At 42.8% G+C, this 22,228-nt stretch overlaps 1 protein-coding gene across 17 annotated transcripts in view; it reads right to left on the bottom strand.

Annotated features, from left to right (window-relative positions):
* bcas3 (BCAS3 microtubule associated cell migration factor) overlaps positions 1-22,228 on the bottom strand; it is a 322,912-nt gene that overhangs the window by 157,828 nt on the left and 142,856 nt on the right. For all 17 annotated transcript variants that reach the window (XR_015859651.1, XR_015859656.1, XR_015859654.1 and 14 more), the window contains one exon: positions 9,043-9,213. Coding sequence is in view for 12 of the 17 variants with exons in the window: in XM_088381955.1 (XP_088238081.1) it covers positions 9,043-9,213 (171 nt within the window). In the remaining 5 variants the exon portion in view is untranslated. The remainder of the gene's footprint in view (positions 1-9,042; positions 9,214-22,228) is intronic.

The raw sequence follows: 22,228 nt of genomic DNA, 5'->3' as shown, positions 1-22,228 counted from the left end.
AGGTTTACATGTATGTCAATCATGCGATTCTAGCCTATAGAAATGTTTTTTTTTAAATGCGATCGACCAGTACTAGCTTACTTTGGTGACACCCCTGACTAAGGTTGTCGTAATGCTGAAAGCGATGTGATCTTGTAATTTACTAGTCGTACTAAAACGTACTGAAACATTTTGGCAGAGCGCTGTGTACAGACAGTATGGATCAACAAATTCATCAATTAATCCATATATAAGGTGCTCTGCATTATAAGGCGCACTGTGTTTTTTTTGGGAGTAAATTTTAAGTTTATAAGTGTGCCTTATACGATAAGTCTTTTCATCTAGGCCCTAGATGAAAATACTTAATTGCAATACCTGAATGCCTAGATTCTAGGGTACCTGCCCTGCTTGGAATATTATAATAATATAAGGATATAATATTAATATAATATAAGCCATAAAAACTTTCATCATGTCAACACGTTGATCCTGGTACTGTTTTAACAATGAACTCTTCAGGGTTTTTTTAAAAAGGGAGGTAACTTTCTGATTCAGATTAGATTACTCATGTGAGTACTTTTATTTTTAGTTTTAATCTTTTCTCATACTTCTCTCAATTGATACAAATTCTAATACGTTTCTACCACCATTGACAAATCATCTAATGTCTCAATATAGAGCATAACTCCTCCACTAGATTTGTTGATCCTCCCCCTGTGGACAAATTGGCTTGACCATCGGTGACTCCTCTCTTGGGAAGCAGGTGGCATGAGTCTACCTTTGCGATATCCAGGTTTATTATGTTTTTCTTTATGTTAAAAACTCCACCACTTGCTGTTCCACGGATCGGTTGTCTCCATCATCCATCATCATTGTTTGGGTGTCTCATTGACCCGGTTTTGCTTCGAGGTGCGATCTTGAGACCAGTGATAATCACATAATTGATCTTATTCTGCTGCTCTCGCTCTTCCACTCTGCTGTTGAGAGTTTTGATCAGCTGATCCTCCTTGGCATTCTCATCTTTGAATAATTTGATCTCCTTCATCCTTATTTCTATCCCGATCAGTCGCTTCTTGATTTCTTCAAGAACCTCAAGAGGTTTCAGATGATTTTTGATTTCTCAGCTGTTGCCTGCTCCTTCACAAGATCATTCTTTGGCACCATCATTCTTGGATTTTTGCGAGTTTAACTGTTGGAGCTTGTTAGGGTTTTCAGGTTAGTTTGATCCTATGATTATGTTGGAATGTAACCTGTAATAATTAAACTCGCTTGTCCTGTCTTAACAAAAGTAGTAGAACAAAGTGCTAAGATCTTTTAAACTGATTGACTAGCTGCAGAGGAAGCAACCAAAGTGTTTTGTTCACACAACATCGTGAAGGACCCCCTGCTGTGCTTTGATCAGCCAGGGGCTTCGGCCATTTGCCCACTCTCAACCCCCACTCTGTTTCTCTTAATAAATATCCCCTCGCAGGAACAAGGGTTCAGACTTCATTCTGGAGTGAGTGAACTCTCCACCTGCAGGTGTCAAAAAGGACTTACTTGTCTCCGTGTGGTTCTTGCAAGATATTGTTTGAGTGAACAAATCTCTAACATTTTGGTGCCGAAACCCGGGACCCTCATACCCGCTATCTGGCTGACGAAGGAGGACGTGCTGCATTGTCGACAAGCCAGTGTCCATTAGGAGGACCTGGAGAAGAAAGTCCTGGGAAGAGAATTCTTCGCTGGGCCAGCATCTTAGGTCTGCCTTCGTCTGACAGAGGTGGATTGACGGGACCCGGCAGTGCAACGAACCAAGGGAACAAGTAAGTTAAAGGCCTTAAGTTGTGTGCACGAGAGATACGGCTTTGGTTTATCCGAGCTAGTATGAGATACGGCTTTGGTTTGTCCGAGCTATGAGATACGGCTTTGGTTTGTCCGAGCTATGAGATACGGCTTTGGCTTGTCCGAGCTATGAGATACGGCTTTGGTTTATCCGAGCTATGAGATACGGCTTTGGTTTGTCCGAGCTATGAGATACGGCTTTGGTTTGTCCGAGCTATGAGATACGGCTTTGGTTTGTCCGAGCCATGAGGCCTAAAAAAGCGCTGGCGTTTGTGTGATTGAGTGTGTGACTGGTTGGATAAATTGACTAAATAGCAGTTCTAGCATTGATCCACGGCAATAATACAGGCTAGTAATTTGTTGAAAGGTCAATTTAAACCTGCATTGAGGATCCTCAAAGAAAAAAAAAATTGACAAAAATTGTAAAACCTTAAACTACTAAAATTAAGATGGGAAATAAGAACGGTAAATCTCTTGCTCTGCTCTTCTTTGAGATGAGAAGTTCATGGCAAGGAGATTTCTTAATTGTATGCAATACATGCTGAAGTGAAAGAATATGTATGGAATACAAGGAAATTAGAAAAGAGAGAGAATTGGATTGTGCTAAAATGTGGTTGAAAGCTTCACAAGAAAGAAGAGAACAAATCCAAAAGACAAAAGATGGAAAGTTGAAAAGTGATGAAGCCGCCATTCAATTGAGATTTGAAAAAGAATTCTGGGTACATAGTGGCATCCCATTCAATGATGCAGATGAGAGTGCTTATCAGCAACATCTTAAAATTCCGCTCCTCACTGGTTTCCCCCCTGACTTGGGCAGTTGGGTGAGAAAACACTTGGTGGAAGCGGACACTGCTTGGTTTACAAAAAACATGCAGTGGCCCAGAGACGCTGACAATGGGATTGAGAAAGGCAGAAGTTTTGATGTATTTCATCTAGATGATGATAATGATCTAAATGAAGATACAACAATCTTCTACCAAAGTTCCCAAAGGGGCAGAGGAAGAGTTAGATACCAACAACGTCGCAAGCCACCATTCAAATCAAAACCCCCATCAGTTTCAGACAACTGTTGGAACTGTGGGAGACGAGGACACTTTGCACGAGAGTGTCGTTCTGCAAAGCAATATCAATCAAAGGGTGCAGGAAGGGGCAGAGGAAAAGCCAAATTTTTAGCATGACAAGCTTCCTCCTCTATGACCGCTTATGCTCATACAGAGAAAGAAAGAATAGATGCCCATATGACAGCAAAACATGTCATTGTCAGATTATTAGAATTTTTTTAGATTATTAGAAGTCTTGTCCATCCAAGAAGTATGACAATGCTGTTTGTATGCCCAAATTATAAATGACTAGAGCTCAATTTGTGTTACACTAAAGTTAAAATATGCAAATCAAGTGGTAAAGAAATGCAACTTGCTTCTAGAAGATAAATAAATAAAATTAGAATGTGCTGTCCTCGTGTGCATGGGAGGGACCAGCTCATGATCGACCACAGGAAATGGCCAGCCTGTGACGAATCATTGTTGTTGAGACCTACCTTCTGCACGCGAGAGCTGTGCATGTGTGTGCGTATGTGTTAAAGTTAGAGTCCCAAATTGATGAAGATTGGCTAAACTTTTAATATAAAGAAATTTGCTAGACTGTTGTCTATTCAATTTACACCGCAGAACAGAAACAATTTTGACAGATAAAAATGAGAGGAAAAGAGAGAAATCCGTTTGCGAGCAGAAACTAATCCACACTAGTGTATGTTAAGTGTCGAGCTCACATGAGAAATTTGATGAAGAAAAAAAAAAAAAAAAAAAAAAAAAAAAACGACAGAACATGCTTTCAGGAATTGGAAGAAGCTAAATTGTGAATTTAAGATTTTGCAATGCTACATTTAATAGGAATAATTGATTGGTTGATTATACAAAATTCTAAATGCAAGCTAAATCTGAGAGATTGAGTTCTTCAAATTTAAACACAAAGAAAAAATTCAGATTAATTTGCCAGTTGTTTGTTTTAGTTAAGTTTTTTTTGGACTGGTGGATTGTTCTACCAGGAAACCTGAGTTGAAAATGATATATGAATGCTGTGTGGTGAGCTTGGATGAATTGGGACCAATGTGATAGTATGACTCCTTTTTGGAGACTGTGTGAGATGCATATGATGAGCATTGATGAATGATTGCCTGAATGAAAGGTTGAATGGTTGAAGTCGTTGGCGACTACTATAGAAAATTAGTAGAGCGACTTTAATGAAAGAGTGATTTTGAGCAGGTTGAATGTTAGAAAGAAACACGTAGCTTTTGGATTGATAATTAACTAGAAAAAAAACTGGAGAACCAGTTTCACATGTAGAAGATGTGTGAACTGAGAAATTGAGAAGCGTTTTGGAAAGACAGTCAAATTAAATGATGATGGAATCGTATGTCGTTAAGACCGCATTCTCCCATAAAGTTTGTCAAGGTGTGAGGCATGGGCGTTGCCAAGCCTCAAAAGGAGGGAGTGAGTAGGACAGATAGTGGAAGATAGTAAGAATACAACACTTTATGACAATGAATTTTCGAATACATTTGGTGTTATACTGTGGTAAAAAATTTTTTTCTGGTGTAGATAGGTTAGCAACACGAGAAATTTAGAGGTTCAAAAGAAAGACAGTTAAAAGAAAACATTTTTGATTTGGAAAATTGCAGGCTAACAGGAACATGAGAACGATAAGAACTACGAGGTGGGATCCAATTTCATTGGGGAGATTGAGAATTCACAGCACCATACTCGAAGTCACATTTTTGAGCAAGCATGACAATAACATGTGAGAGGTCAAGACATACAGATCAGGGCTTGATGTGGAAAGCAGACCTCGATGAGTTGATTTTCAATAATGATACTGAAGACAACATACTGTCCGATTAAATTGGAACAATAGATAAAATGTAGCTCAAAAATAGGATGAGTTGCAGGATTTACGATATAAAAACGAGACCGCTGTTATTAGAAGAATTTGAAGTTTGGTAAACAAACGTTACCAGCAAATTGATGGAAGCAGCTACATTTGGAGATAGTCTTACAAGTTTGATGTCCCAGCCTGTCATTCTCAGTGTCAGGGTCCCTGAAACCCAATCCGAGACTTCACCTGCAGCCGTGAACAACTACAAAATGGTGCCTGGCTCTGAAGCACCTTTGACCTTTGGCGAAGGACAAGAAAAGACTACTGTTGTGCTTGGAGAGGGGCAAGTACACTCCGGAGGACAGACAACATCCTCGGGGACGGAAAAGACAGTGAAAAGCGGAGGAACTCACAATGATGAAAATTGACTCATTTGAACAATGGACTCATTCAAGAGTGATGGATGGGGTCGCTCTGAAGCAACAACAAAAGAACACCAACTTGAGAGGGTGAAGTGCAGCAAAAAGATATGGACTTGGAGCGTCCGACAACCAAATCGCACTCCTTGCTACGGGGTTACCAAATTTGGTGAAGCTTGGTTCAAAGTGGAAGGGAGATTCATTGTGCACTGAGTTTGACAGAACTGAGGAGATTTGATAAATAAATAAATAAAAATTTGAAAAATACGTAGGGCTACAGAGAAAAGCATTATAATCAGAGATTGAACGGATTTGGATAAAACAAATAGGCTAAAACGGTAGGAAACAAGAGCAAGATCTGATATTTTGGCTCATCAAGCTTAAGACGTAGAGGTCGAGTTATATAAATTTTAGAACAGGACATTTGGCAGTCAGGAGGGAGCTAGGTTGCTCAATGTACCTACTCAATACAATAGTAAGGTTTTTTGTACCACAGTGGAGGTTGGATGGTCAGAAAGTTAGGTACGTTCAATTTTTGACATTCACACAATCATGCATAGGAGTCACACGGCGACAGTTAACAAGACAATGACTGCAATAGGGGCCACATACGACTGCACCGACAGGAAAAAGTAGAAGCGAGAGAGCAGAGTATGGGATTATATGCTCAAACGTCTGCTATACAGTTACCAATAGGAGATTCTATCAAAAGAAGCTACATGAGAGATGGATTAGAATCTATTTGTCTGTGTGTTCTGTGTGTGTGTGTGTGTGTGTGTGTGTGTGTGTGTGTGTGTGTGTGTGCGTGTGTGTGTGTGTGTGTGTGTGTGTGTGTGTGTGTGTGTGTGTGTGTTCACACCCTGTGTGGGTGCGAGCGTGTGAGGAGAAAGAAGGCATGGGTAAGACAATCTCTTTTAAACCAGGAGGCAATAAATGGGAACGCCCCTGTCATAAATAGTTTTTGGTTAAAGGGAATCATTAGGAGGTGTTCAAACTCTTCCCGCAAACACTCCTATTTACCAGTTAAATGGGCACGACAATTGACTACGAGAGTTGCAAACAACAAATGAAGAGCAGTCCTTGGCAGATTATATGATCAGGACGCTCAAACTGTGTCAAAGACAAATTTACTGCCGCTTGATCTTTCCTCCTCACAGGTCGACAACACCATCAATCCAGGAGACTGGGTCTACATCAAAGTCATCAAAAGAAGGAACTGGGCAAGCCACGACGGGAGGGACCATTCCAAGTCTTGCTGACTACACATGTTGCATCCAAGGTTGCAGGACCCACAAATGGATTGACGACGACTGCTCTCCAGGAGGAAACTGGATGGGAGCTATGGACATCACCGCTGTGTGCCAGGATGAGAGGGCCGTTTTCAAGGTGTAAGGGCTCTCCAACCAACATGGCTACACCATCGAACGGAACATACTTCATACAGAATGGCTGGTGGCTTTGTGGTCACAAGGTTTATCCGATGCTGCCCGCCAACTGGACAGGAGTGTGTGCACCAGTGTGGGTGACAGACCACACCTACAGGATACGACACCATTTGTTGACAGGAGCACATAACTCTACTGGACGTCGACGCAGGGCAGTTGCAACCTTTGACCCTCATGACCCTGTCTGGGGTGCGAACGTTCCGGATGACCATAAAGTATGGTCCGGCGGAGACAAAGTTGTCCTTGCGCTCTTTCCTCAGATTGGGGTTGGGAAACTATCGCTCTTCATCGAGACACTGAACTATCGTTTTCAATCCTTTGTGAATCTCTCACTGCAAGTCAACGATGGACAAAACAGAGAGATTCAAGCTATTAGACTGATGGTCTTGCAAAACAAGATGGTTCTGGACTTGTTGACGGCAGCACAAGGTGGTGTGTGCCACATCATTGGGACTTCCTGTTGCACATACATACCAGGAGAAAATGACACCCACATCAACGACGCCATGAATTCGCTGAAGAACTTACAGCAGGCCATGTCTAAAGACAAGATCCCATATCAGTTTGATTTCTTTTCATGGCTATTCTCTGGCAACTGGTGGCAACTGCTGTTGAAATTGCTGTCTCCTGTTCTTGTTGTGCTGGTGGTGTTGTGCTTGTTTACGACCTGCGTTATCCCATGTTTGAAGTCTGCTGTGTCGAAGTTTGTGTCCTCTACTGTAGCCCAGGTTCATATACAACTTCTTAGAGATGACGGATGTGATGACGATAATGAAACATGGATTGCGTAGATGCTGTTCTGTTGAGCATGTTTTACAGAAACTTGATGATTTGACCATCGAAAATGCTTCGCAAGTGATGGATACAATGATGTACTGTTTCTGTGTTTTTCTTTTTATTTTTTTTATTATTGATAGCATTCTGGTCGCCTAGGCCAAAGGGACCGTGTAAGAATTTTCCTGCTAATAACATCTGGCCAGCAGGTTTTTCGCTTACACATTAAGTTTGATTTGGGGTATTGAGGTAATGCCTCATCTTCACTGGATGGTGTTGCTATCATTGTTTCTTGTTTTTATTTTTACCATTCTGCCTTCTTCATTACACGTATATATGTTTTCTTGCTTGTCTTTGTTGTTTGGGGTGACATAATCATATGATAAATCAGGAGGGAGATGTTAGGGTTTTCAGGTTAGTTTGATCCTATGATTATGTTGGAATGTAACCTGTAATAATTAAACTCGCTTGTCCTGTCTTAACAAAAGTAGTAGAACAAAGTGCTAAGATCTTTTAAACTGATTGACTAGCTGCAGAGGAAGCAACCAAAGTGTTTTGTTCACACAACATCGTGAAGGACCCCCTGCTGTGCTTTGATCAGCCAGGGGCTTCGGCCATTTGCCCACTCTCAACCCCCACTCTGTTTCTCTTAATAAATATCCCCTCGCAGGAACAAGGGTTCAGACTTCATTCTGGAGTGAGTGAACTCTCCACCTGCAGGTGTCAAAAAGGACTTACTTGTCTCCGTGTGGTTCTTGCAAGATATTGTTTGAGTGAACAAATCTCTAACAGAGCTTTTACCTATTCTTTCTGTATCTGGTATCACAGGCTACAAAAAAAAGACATGGAGCCTGATAGTTGAAGTAAACATGTAAACATGCAAAAAATGTCATGAAACTTAGCACATACATCCGGGCAGGCAAAAATATGTTATCAGGTTATGGTGCGATTTTTAAACAATGGCTGAGTCGTGGCTCTTAAAAATTGAAACCAAGCTGCCCAGGTTGTACGTTTGACCTAGATCTATGAAAATGTAGTGGTATGTATAACATCCAAAGACATTCAATTCAAAGCATTACTAATTGCACAGAAAACTAATAAAATATATTTTTATAAGCATGATGCTTTTCTGAAAAGTAAAAAAAATATGAAGAGGAGGATCATCTTGGGCAAGGGATTTTTCACAAAACCTTACCCAGCCTCCAGATGGCATATCTGGTATTGGGTCTGCAAACTGTAAGGGCTGTTGCTACTTCCTCTCTCACTATCTTGTTTTTTCCGACCTCTTGTTTTTTTCTCTCTTGGCTCTCCAGAAGACGATATAATTCATCATGTAGTTTTTGGTCTGTCGTAAAATTCTGCTTACTGCCGGTGGGTTTGTTCAACTGTGCTAATGCACAACCTTTATATTATTGCCCTTTAAGAGAGATGGACAAGGAGTTGACAGGAGTCAGCGGCATGTTATTGAGGAACACGGAAGGAAAAAACGAATAAACGACACGCCGTTGTGTAGTCAAAAGTTCTTGTCTTCTCACACTGAGATTTCTATAATATTGTCCATTTAAAATTCAATGAAAAAAACATGGGTCCATGACGAAATCGCGTTAAACAGAAACTCACGTAGAATTGAAGCGTGTAAAATTTAGGCCTATTTGTAATAATAATAATAACAATAATAATAATAATAATAATAATAATCGTGATAAAAAGAAAAGGAAGAATGATGAACAGACCTGTCCCTCACCAACACTACAAGTGTCAATGACTGTGACTACACCGGCGTTATGGAGGCTACGACGACTCATGTTATGAGGGGAGTCTTCTTCTTCTGAAGTACTTGCTGGCAGAGTACCAGTTAACTGGGTCACAACCTTCCCGACCATGGAGAGGCCTGTCTTTAGAGTCTAAAAGCAGAAACAATAAACAGTGATGAATTTGCATTTAAGATTAAATCTAATAAAACAGTTTTCTTCAGTTGAAAAATAATTCAACACTTTGAACAAACACTTTTCTCAAATGCAAAGTTTCTGCTTTGGAAGTCTTTGAAGTGAGAGAGATTTGCAAAGATTGTGACGAACTATGTTCAGTAGGGAATTTGTATTCACTCATGCATGCATGTGTTCCTCTAAGCCTGATAAAGTCCCAGCCAAGGTGTCTGGCTCAAACACACCTCTGTGGGTCTATTAAAGGATAATGATTCTTAAGTGGGGTCTATCTTGCATAGCACTCTATTTGCATAATGGAGTCCAATGCAAGATGTATGCAAGAGCCAAAAGAGGCTCTTGGGAGTCTAATCAAGTATTCTGGCAGCCTCTGTCAATACAATGTGGTGCCAAGCTTTTTTTTTTAAAAAAAATATATTGGTGTGTGGATCTACTCTTGATTTTCATCATCAATAGACCAGACACATTAAATATTTCTTTTTTTTTTACATGTGTACATTAACATTTGCATAAGTCAGTGTGTGCATGTAAATTCAAAAAAGATAATCAATTATTCACTGAGACATTGAGACCCTGATTGATCAACACTGATGTGTTTTCCTAATCACTGCAGTTGTGGACTTCTAAGATATTATCCAAACAAAGCAATTGATCAACACAGGGAAAAAAATAAAATACATCACACGAATATTGTGACTATTGTTTATGAATATTTCTTCTTTCCATCCGACTTAAAGTTAAAAGTTAAAGTCCCAATGATCGTCACACACACATCTGGGTGTGGTGAAATTTGTCCTCTGCATTTAACCCATCCCCGTGTGATTTTGGTCCATCCCCTGGGGGAGAGGGGAGCAGTGAGCAGCAGCGGTGTCGCGCTTGGGAATAATTTGGTGATCTAACCCCCCGATTCCAACCCTTAATGCTGAGTGCCAAGCAGGGAGAAAATGGGTCCCATTTTTATAGTCTTTGGTATGACCCGGCCGGGGTTTGAACCCACAACCTTCCAGTCTCAGGGCGGACATTCTACCACTAGGCCACTGAGCTGGTCTAGGCTTTTTTTTGAGTGAACACAATGAATGGAATGACTTCATGGACTGATTTGTTCTTCCTCAGGTCAGTTGAACAAACCGCGCACATGAGTGCCACTGACTCCCTGGAAATTTGTGACTTGAGACAGTGTCAGAGCACAGCAGGCTTCATGGGTGTCGCTGCACAGTGGATATGATAGTCCTCAAATTATGTCTATGGGAAACTGGTCTTTAATGCAAAAAATGCGAACCTAAGGTTTCGGGATGAGGTGTATGAATAGTGGGGGTCTTTCAAGTACTGGGGGTAAAGCGTAATGACGGATTTGTAGGTGAATAAGATTTTGTATGAGATGTTGGACGTGACCAGCAGTCAATAGGGGTGAATGAGTGTAAGAGTGATGTGTGCCAGGGCTTGGTGCAGGTAAGTACCCCCTACTTGCTGATTTTTTTTTTTTTTTAATTTTGTCTCGTGCTTTGCTGAGTAGACCAAATAGGAATCTGGTACAGTACTTAAGGTGGGATGTGACAAGTGTGTTGATGGTGGTCTTGCCAACACAGAGAAAAATGAAGTCTAGAGATATATTTACATTGGAAAAAAGCAGATTCGGTGATTGTTTCAGCTATCTCAATGTCATAATACCAAGTGAATCCAGTGTAGAAATTGTGTGTAGAAAATTGTGTTTAGAATTTAGAATAGAATAGTGGCTGGGAAGAGGGTTAGGTGACACTCAAATGGAGAATGGCTGTCTGGATTTATTGTGGACCAATCGGGATGAGGGATATGAGGCGGACTGCTCGTCCAGGGATGAGGCAGCATCCTCGGACGGCCGGCGGGAGGAGCGCAGCTTCCCCTTAGTGGAACTTAGTATCCGGAGAATGACAGCGGGCGCGCGTAAGAGGCGATTCCGGGTGACCAGGCACCATCCCCGGACACCGGCCCCCAGCGAGCGGCCCCGGGGGAAATAAGTACAGTCACTCCTGGTACCTAAAAAATCCTCCATCCTACCACTCTCGAAGACACTGCCAGGACAATTGAGGGCACCTTCCTGCAACTCTTCGCTTTAAATATGGACATCCACTGTTTCTTTGGCTTGTTTTACATTATGTATTATATGTGCCCTCTCTGCATCCATTGCAGCCTGGTCATCCTGGAAGGGGGGGCAATGGATCAGCGTCCTCGTCGCGCCCCCCTGTCAGTACCCGGCCTTACCCAGGGAAACAAATGATCCCACCAGCAGACTAAATTCCAAGAGACGACGCCTGAGAGCCAAGTCATAGAATCCTAGTCGCAGTCCCAAAGCCGACAGCAAACAGCCTCAAGAGCACCTCGCGGTGGGACCTGCCCTTCGAATACTACAACTAAATGTCGAAGGCCTTTCTGCAGCCAAGCGAAGACTTATTGAAGTCCTCGCCTTCCAACACTCGATTGACGTTATCTGCCTCCAAGACACTCACATTGGCACAGAGGAAGCAGGCCGCTTCACCATCAAAGGCTTTGACCTCCTGTGCTACACCCCACATGCCAAACTATGTGCGCTCTGACATAGTTGAAGCAAACCACTTCACAACAACACATTTCTCTGTCGGTGGTTTCAATATTGTCAATGTGTACAAGCCCCCTAGTGCCAACTGGGATCTGCAGGTCCTACCTACACTACCCCACCCTGCCATCTACATGTGAGATTTCAACAGCCATCACCCTGACTGGGGATACTCAGCAGCGGATAGCGATGGAGAGGCACTTTCAGACTGGGCATTCAGAAATGACCTTGTTCTGATACACGATCCCAAACAAAGAGTAACCTTCCACTCCGCCAGGTGGAAGAAAGACTACTCTCCTGACCTGTGTTGGGGCAGCTCTTTGAATGGAATGCCCTTTCCTGCTCAGATCCTCATCCTTGACGACTTTCCACACAGTCAACACCGGCCCTTGCTCGTACACGTTGGCCTACAGCTCCCAGTCATAAACAGCCCAAGGAAGATGCGTTGGAACTTCCGCAAAGCGTACTGGAAGAAATACAGTGAATCTCTGGATAGGAGTGTTGTCACCATCCCACTCCACACCATCACTGTAGATGAAGCCTACAACCGTTTCTGCAGCGCTATCTACAAAGCTGCCCACTCAGCCATCCTATTAGGCTACCAACCCCTGTATGTCCCATGCCTGGACGAAGAAAGTGCTGCACTCCTACAAGCCTACAAAACATCAGGGGACCCTGAGAAAGCAGACCATCACATTGAATCGCTAACTACAGCTCGGCGAAGGAAATGGGAGGAGACAGTACCTGACCTGAACTTTACACACTCTAGCAGGAAATGCTGGCGCCTCATCTGCCGTCTTGGAGCTGCACAAAAGTCCCCCAGCCAAAACCGAGCATCTGTCACACTTAATGAAGTTGCAGTCCACCTACTGGCTATTGCAAAAGCAACTGAAGACAAACGCACCAGCAAAGCAGTTTCAACTGAGCTAAAGAAACACCAACAAGTGCTCAGAGAGGATAGAATTCCTAAGCCTTTTGAGGTTGCTGAACTGGAGAAAGTCCTGCAGGACCTGAAATGTGGAAAGGCAGCAGGATATGACAACATCTCTCCAGAGTTCATGAAAGACCTTGGCCCCCGAGCCCAAACCTGGCTGACAATTCTAGACTAGGATTGTAAAAACAAACTTGATCCCAAAGAAATCGCGGACAGCAAAAGTTATTGCCATACCAAAACCTGGCAATGACCACACACTGCCAGCCAGCTACCGCCCAATCTCCCTACTCAGTGTTCCTATCAAAATCTTGGAACGACTAATTCTACAACGTATTTCGCTAGGAGTAGAGGAACTTCTTTGTGTGGATCAGGCAGGTTTCCGCAAGGACGGCAGCACAGGAGAACAAGTACTGGCCCATTCCACCTTCATCGGAAATGGTTTCGAGAGCAGACTGAAGACAGGGACTGTATTCCTCGATCTCACAGCCGTCTACGATACTGTCTGGCACAAAGGCCTCCTACTCAAACTCACAAAAGCGCTCCCTGCCTGGGCAACGGCAATAATACAAACTCTGCTGATAAACAGAAGGTTCAGAGTTCACCTCGGTCAGAACACGAGTGCATGGAGAAGGCAGACGAACAGACTGCCACTTCCGTGACTTCCTGGCTGTGTGTGTTTGCGTGTGTGTACAATCACGCCAACGGGGAACCGGACTCGAGCTTCTCGGAATGACACCAGACGAAAGGAAAGGAAGACGAGCGAACCCACGAACCGCCTCTGCAATTGCATTGCAGCTTTGGAAGGAAATACTGCACAAAATCGCCATCGTGGTTGCTAACCATGCTAGGCTATCAAAGCTAACATCAAGACGACAGGATTGGCACCGAAAAGGGATACCCGGGAGTCCGAAAGTTATGAAGAAATCAAGAAAGCTCTGCAAGAAATGCAGAGTAGAATAGAAGACGTTTTAGACGTCAAAGATGAAATAGAAGAAGTTAAAAAAGTCCTGAAAGAAATGCAGAGTGGACAGCAAGAAATCATCAAACAACTTGCGGAGGTCCAGGAACTAAGGAGAGAGGTCAAATCTCTCAAAGAAGAGAACAAGAACAAGGATAAATTGATCAGCAACCTCACAAACGAAGTGGAGGAACTCGACCAGCAGATCAAAGGTAATGATGTCATCCTTAAAATCTTGCCAAGAACTTATGCAAATCAGGCGAATGGTGTTATCGGCTCGCAGGCAGAGGAGCAGGATAATCGCTCCATTGAAGCTCAAGTTACCGCGTTTCTTAAAACAAAGAACATAGCTCTGGAGAAAGACACTCTGGATTCATGTTACCTGCTTCCAAAAAAAGCTGCAAGTGACAGAGGCAACGACACCCGTGCTGTATTGCTGAGATTTGTAAGCAAAAAAATTAAAACAGATCTGCTCAAGAAAGGAAGAAATTTGAAAGGTTCCAATGTCTATATAAACGAAAATCTTACTAAAAAAAACGCCACCATCGCCTGGAAAGCCCGACAATTAAGAAAACAAGGGAAAATTCATAGCACCTGGACGTCAAACTGTAAAATCTACGTGAAACCAAATGAAGCTCCCCCAGAAAATACAAGACCAGTGCTCATCAGGGCCTTGGTTGAGCTGGATCAATTGGCAAATTAAGAAAATGAAAAACATCTTTGATTAGCTCGGATAAATCATGGAATCTGGCTAATCAAGATAAACAAAAGATCCTGATGGACCTGGTAAAAGCCTATGAAAATGTGACTCTGCCTACAAATCAATATTGTGCCCATGACCCAAATCTAAGCATTGACTCGGAAACCAATTTTTATACAAGCGAAGTGGACACTTGTGGATATTTTTTGGAAGAAAACCTAAACAATATGACGATAAAATAAATGACGACGGAGAGAAACTTTCTTTGATCCATATAAACAGCAGGAGTTTATACGCAAATTTCGACAAAATCCAGGATTACCTGTTGACCTTGGACAAACGCTTCAACATTATTGCAATATCGGAAACATGGATTGCTGAAGAAAGGGTAGCAGCTTTTCATCTTAACAGATACAATTTTGCCCCAAAAAAAACGGTTGGAGAAATCTGGAGGTGGAGTCGCGCTGTTCGTTGACAACAGGCTCAACTGGAAGATTTTGGAAGACTTGTCCCTTGCAATAGAGAATGTGCTCGAATGTCTGACGGTAGAAATTGAATTGTGTACAGGGAAAAAGTCTCTAATCTGCTGTATGTATAGAGCTCCGTCGAACGACCTTGTAATGTTCAACAATCAAGTGACTGTACTCCTCTCAAAAATAAGACACAAAGAAATTTACATATGTGGTGATTTTAACATTGACCTACTAAGACAAAGTCAAAACATGCAAACGGAAGTTTTTGTGAACCAAATGTACTCACACGGGCTACGCCCACTCATTACCAAACCAAGCCGAATCACGCCTCAGAGTGCAACACTAATTGACAACATCGATACTAATTATTACGGTAAACATATCAGTGGCATCCTGATATGTGATATATCTGATCACTTACCGGTCTTCTGCATTAGTGGCCAAAGAATGCCAAACCCTCAAAAGTCAGCAAACTCACCAAAGAGAACAAAAAGCAATGCCGTACTTAGAAACCTAGACCAAGAACTCAGAGGAAATTCATGGGCCGAGGTTTATATGGAAAATAATGTAAACAGAGCCTATGAAAATTTTCTAAAAACATTGCTTGAAACATATGAAAAGCACTGCCCTATTGTCACAGAGAAAATACAAGCGTACAATCAAAAAAAAAAAAAAAATGTCAAGCCATGGCTAAACAAAACACTACTAAATGCATGCAAGAAAAAAAATATATACAAGCAATTTCTGAAGGACAAGACAAATAGATCTCACAAGAAGTATAAAACTTTTAATTCTGTCAATAATAAATTGAGGACAGCCAAACAAGAGTACAACGGAAGATTATTAGCCGAAAGCCAAAATTACACTAAAAAACTTTGGGACATAATTTATTCTATCACAGAGGGCAGAAGAAAGAGAAATGAAAAAACACACTTGGTCATTGACAGTCAAATAGTGGATGACCCCCAGCAAATTGTAGATAAGCTTAATCAGTTCTTTGTCGAAGTGGGGGAAAGACTCGCCCGAGACATTCCTTCTCAGGATATAAACTGGAATGTTTTTGATCGTGGAATAAACAATACTGCTGACGACTTTTCACTGTCCCAGATAACTTTGAAGGAAGTCGAAGATACTATACTGAGTCGTTCAAGCAAGAAATCAATTGACGCTGATGAACTAGACATGAGGACGCTAAAATATATAGTGCATGCCATTTCGCCTCCACTTACACACATCTGCAATCTATCATTCAACAGTGGGATATTTCCTGATAAAATGAAAATTGCCAAAGTTCTACCTATATTTAAAAAAGGAGACAAACACCAGATCACCAACTATCGCCCAATCTCTATCCTCCCCCAATGTTCTAAAATCATTGAGAAATTATTCAATAGCAGGCTGGAGAATTACATTGAACAAAAAAATATATTGTCGAAAAATCAATATGGTTTTCGTAAAAAACATTTGACTGCACATGCACTTTTAGATTTTGTAGAAACCACTAAAATGGCGATGGATAGAAAACTATAAAGTATTGGAATATTTCTTGATATTAAAAAGGCCTTCGACACAATTCATCATGAAATATTGATTGAGAAATTGTATAGATATGGGGTAAAGGGTACAGCCTTAAAATGGATCAGGAGTTACTTAAAAAATAGAACCCAATTTGTACAGGTAGAGACCAAAAGGTCACCTAGATTGAAAATAACGTGTGGCGTCCCCCAAGGGTCAATTTTGGGCCCTAGGTTATTCACGCTATACATAAATGACATTGCAAAGGCATGTTCCCTCAAAATGGTAATGTTTGCCGATGACACCAGTATATTATGTATTGGACATAATTTAAGACACATGGAAGCTTGTATAAACAGAGAAATGTCAATTTTACAGGCTTGGTTCAATGCAAATAAATTATCTTTAAATCCATCCAAAACTAAATATATGCTATTTGGGAAAAGAAAACCAAGCGAAGACAAACTTAGTGTCAAACGGTATCAAGATCGAACGAGTTAATGAGTATCAAATGCTTGGCATAACACTTGATTGTTTACTTAACTGGAAACAACAAATTACAAACTTGTGCAAAAAAATATCAAGAAATATGGCCATTCTGTGGAGGCTGCAAAATAAAATTAGTACATCTGCTTTAAGAATAATGTATTTGACACTCATAGAGCCACATCTATATTATTGTTCAGAGGTCTGGGGTCACGCATACCAGACATCATTAGAAGCACTTTACAAACAACAGAAAAGAGCACTGAGGATCATTTGCAAAAAGCCGTGCAATTCTCACACGAACGACCTCTTTATAAACACTGGAATACTGAAGCTCCAAGACTTAATCACTTTTGCAGGACTGTTAAATGTGTACAAAGCTTCTAGATGTATGCTACCAGCAAATATTCAAAGCCTATTCACCCTGAGGGACACAAAACACGACCTCAGAGGATTATTAAACTTTGACCAACGACAAGTGTCCAGTACACTTGGAGGTCAATCGCTGACGGTTGTCGGTGTAAGAAATTGGAACAAACTGAACTCTGACCTAAAACTATCCGAAAATTTCAAGGACTTCAAGAAGAAACTGAGAGCCTCTCTCATATCTAATTACGTAAGCTGAGTCCGCGGCAACCCCTGGACGAAAGCATTGATAGCTGTTTTTTTTTTTTTTTTGCAAAATGGGGGGCAGCAGCCTCCACACTACGCACCTCAGCACTGGCCCTTGCATATTCTGCAGCTGAATATTGTGCCCCTGTCTGGTCAAGGTCCCCCCATACACACCATGTGGACACCTAGCTCAACACAACAATGAGGACCATAACTGGGCCTGTCTGCTCAACACCACTCCCCGGGTTCCTGTCCTATCAAACATTCCCTCCCACACACACATGTCCGGCGAGAAGCAGCCACTCATAAGATGCTTCAAAAGATCAAAGACTCTCCTCATCTACCAATCAATACAGACATCTACAACCCACCCACTTCTCGACTCCCGTCCAGACGACCAATTTGGAAGAACATCCCCCCAACCGACTTCACCATCTAGTTGGCTTGGAAAATGGAATAGGAGTCCAAGGAGGTCTCAAACAAACACTTGGTGCCAAACCCCAACCAACAGGTCCCTGGCACCAACCTCCCAAGAAGACAGTGATCCACACTCAATCGCTTCAGGACTGGACATGGCCCCTGCCTGGCCAGCTTTCACAAATGGGGCAGTAGCCCCACCCCACTGTGTGCTTGTGGAGAGGAGCAAACCATGGAAAACATCATAGAAGTTTGTCCTCTCCACAGACTTAAAGGAGGGTTAGTCACCCTCCATACAGCAGACCAGGAGGCAACTGATTGGCTTAGGGACTTTGCATTTGCTAAATAAAAAAAAATAAAAAATCCTGGAAGGGGGATCCTCCCATCTGTGGTCTCTTCTCAAGGTTTCTCATTTTCCCCAGTAGTTTTTTTGGGGGGGGTTTCCTTGCCCTCCTGAGAGTTTAACATCAGGGGATGTTGGGAATAATTGAAAATGTACATGTGAAGCCCTTTGAGTCTTGTCTGTGATTTAGGGCTATATAAATAAACTTGACTAGTGTTTAGATTAGAATACTCATTCTCCAACCCCCCCCCCCCCCCCCCCATGACGGCAAGCAATCTCTGGACATCACTTGATTGATCTCCATAAACTTACATGCATGCAGATATTGTGGCTGTTGTGTCTTCGCAGGAGACCAAGGATTTATAATGGAGGGTGGTTTAAATCAGTCAACATAGCTCAGTGGTAGTAGTCATCTCCCAACCCAGAGTTGGGGGTTCGAGGTATTGACTATGTTGAAGTGTCCTTGAGCATTGCACTGAACTGCCAGCTGTTCCTGATGGTATGTCATCAGTAAGTGAATGGGGAAGCAGTGGGAAGCTAACAAAGGTAGAGAAGTGCCATACAAGTCCAGCACATTTACCACTGTATCCAAGTGAATTCACATCTGACTTTGGTAAAAAGTACACGTAATTAGATGACAAGTGTGCTAGCTGGACAGGCTGGATATTATAGATCCCTAAAAAGCACCAGGAGTGCTTTTTACTGTGGCAACAGCAGATGAAGAGTTTTTACAGCACAAACCAGTGAAAACGAAGCACAAACAAACTGTACCATTTTGGGTCCATTTCTCAGTAGATGGGGGGCTGGGTGACGTCATCACCAAAAATTAAATGTGTAATATCTATAAAACTGTAGCAGACTTGTTACAAACTGTAACAAACAAAAGTTTTTGCAGCACAAACGAAACCATTTTGGGTTCATTTGGAGCAGATGGGGGGGGCTGGGTAAACTCTGAACGACCTAAAAATATAATCTCTCATAACTACTGTAGCAGCATAAACAAGTTTTTATGGCACAAACCACCACAAACGCAGCACAAATGAAACAGACTACAGTAATCCCTCGTTTATCGGGGATAATTGGTTCCAAGACTACCCGCGATAGGTGAAAATCCGCGAAGTAGTGTCTCCCTCTCATTTTTAACATACATATTTTTTTTTATGTCTCAATAAATGTATATTAAACCAGTGGTTCCCAACCACCGAGCCACGGACCGGTACCAGGCCGCCAAGCCGCACAGAAAAAAAAAAAAATTCGACAATCAATTAATTCAGGTGAAGACGCTCGTCCCGGTCACGTGACATGTTTCCCCAGTTGAGCCCGCCAAGCTGACAAAAATGAGTAAGAATTTATTTAGAAAAATATATTAAAAAAAAAGGCGATTCTCTCCCAATTACATCCGTCGGTTCAGGTCAAGACGCTCGTCTCGGTCACTGACATGTCACCTCAGTCGAGCCTGCGAAGCAAGCAAAAATGAGCAAGACAGAGAGATGTTTGGAAAGCTTCTTCGGAAAGGGAAAAAAACCCAATGAGGAGATGGAAGAAGAGGCTACGACTTCTAAGAAAAGGAAAGCTGCATTTAAAAGAACATTTCTGGAGTCCTACTTAAAATATGGATTTATCGCCACAGGTGACTCTGACGCGCCAAGCCCACTCTGCATAATATGTGGCGACAGGCGAGCTAACGAGGCAATGAAGCCTTCAAAACTGCTTCGGCACATGGAGACCAAGCATACTTGTTTTTATGCCAGTCGAATAATTTTATTTCATCGTATTTATATATTTATTATAAATTTATTATTTATGTATATAAATGTATTATTTATTTATACAAAGGCCGGTCTGCAAAAATATTTCTGACACGTAACCGGTCATTTGCGCAAAAAAGGTTGGGGACCACTGTATTAAACCATATAAGTACATATGTTATCATTAGAACATTAAATAATAGTTTCAAACATGTAAATACTATATTAATAGTATAAATGACATACGGAAAATAATGTATAAATAATATAAATATGATGTGTGTGCGTGTGTGTGTGCGTGCGTGCGTGAGTGTGTGTTTGTGTGTGTGTTTGTGTAACATATGTAGATGTAGCCAAAGTATATATACTGTAAATATATTTTTTCAACTCGTTATAATAATAAGAGTTCAAATCTTTTTAACTCTTGTTATAATAATAAGAGTTCAAAAAGTTGTTATAATAACTTTTTTATATCAAGGTACAAGTGTACACTTCACAGCACCGAAACCGCTCTTGTTAAAGTCACCAACGATCTCACTTCCGCAGACTCCGGTACCCTCAACATCCTGCTACTACTCGACCTTAGCCTTTGACACTGTGAACCACTCCATCCTCGTTCAAAGGCTGGGCCAACTAAGTGTTGAGGGCACTGCACTTGACTGGCACTCGTCTCTTTCTCCGGCCACCCATCCATCCTCTCTCCAGTCACACAGGGGGTCCCCCAAGGCTCAGTTCTTGCCCTCCTCCTATTCATCTGCTACCTCTTCCCTCTTGGTTAAATCATCCGCAAACTCAATCTGGACTTCCACTGTTACGCTTATGACACCCAGATCTACATACGCATCACATCCACCTGAAACCCTCCCCTCACCCACCTTGAAATCTGCATCTCTACAATAAAAACATGGCCGACCCACAACTTCCTCAAACTCAACAGTGACAAAACAAAGCTCCTCTTCAGAGGCACTAAATCCTCCCTCAATAAAACTGGACCCATCTCACTCACCATTGACTCCTCGACCATCACTCCCTGCTCTCTGGCACACAACCTCAGCGTTATCCTGGACCCCACCACCCTTCCACCCTTATGGTGACCCTTACAGACAATTGGTGAAGGCATCCAAGCCGGTTCGGAGACGGGTTCGGGTGTGGCCTGAGGGTGCCTCCGATGCACTTTGTGACTGCTTCGACACCACTGACTGGGACTTGTTTAAACAGGCAGCCACCTACAACGATCGGACGGACATAGAGGAGTATACTGACTCTGTTACCTCTTATATCACGAAGTGCATCGATGATGTGACTTGCTCGAAATCCGTCGTCACTCGCGCGAACTGGAAGCCGTGGCTGACAGAGGCTGTCCTCAGACTGCTGAGGGCCAGGGACAAGGCTTTCAGAGCGGGGGATGAGGCTGGCTTGAGGACAGCGAGGGCCGACCTGTCCCGAGGCATCAAAGAAGCGAAGAAGGCGTTCTCGTGCAAGGTCTCCACCCACTTCAAGGACAGCAAGGACGCACGTAGCCTTTGGCGGGGCATTCAGACCATCACGGACTACAAGTCCGCGCCGAGGAGCCGTGAGGGCGATGTCCGTCTGCTGAACGATCTGAACCGCTTCTTTGCTCGCTTCGACGCCCAGAACAGCACTTGCCCGCTGAAGAACCCCCCCCCCCCCCCCACACGAGCAGCCCCTGCGCCTCTCTGCCGACGGTCTGAGGAGGGTGCTTGCCGCTATTGACACCCGTAAGGCGGCGGGCCCTGACAACATCCTGGGTCGAGCGCTGAAGGACTGCACTGGGGAGCTGTCGGGTGTCTTCACGGACATCTTTAACGTTTCCCTGCAGCAGGCCATCGTCCCCTCGTGTTTCAAGGCTGCCACCATCGTTCCTGTGCCAAAGAAACCTGCACCGTCCTGCTTCAATGACTACCGCCCCGTGGCACTGACGCCCATCATCATGAAGTGCTTTGAGCGGCTTGTCATGGAGCACATCAAATCCGTTCTCCCCCCCACCATTGACCCTTTCCAGTTCGCGTACCGTGCCAAGCGGTCCTCTGAGGATGCCATCAGCTCTGCCCTCCACTCGGCCCTCACCCACCTGGAGAGAAAGGTCTCATATGTGAGGTTGCTGTTTGTGGACTTCAGCTCTGCCTTCAACACCATTGTGCCGCAGCGACTCATCTGCAAACTCGACGAGCTGGGCCTCAGTACCTCCCTCTGCAACTGG

Source organism: Syngnathus floridae, chromosome 7 (assembly GCF_059516105.1).
Source record: "Syngnathus floridae isolate MCC-2025c chromosome 7, RoL_Sflo_1.0, whole genome shotgun sequence".
NCBI lineage: Eukaryota > Metazoa > Chordata > Actinopteri > Syngnathiformes > Syngnathidae > Syngnathus > Syngnathus floridae.
The sequence above is the reverse complement of the archived record's forward strand: the minus strand, read 5'-3'. Positions and strand labels throughout refer to the sequence as shown.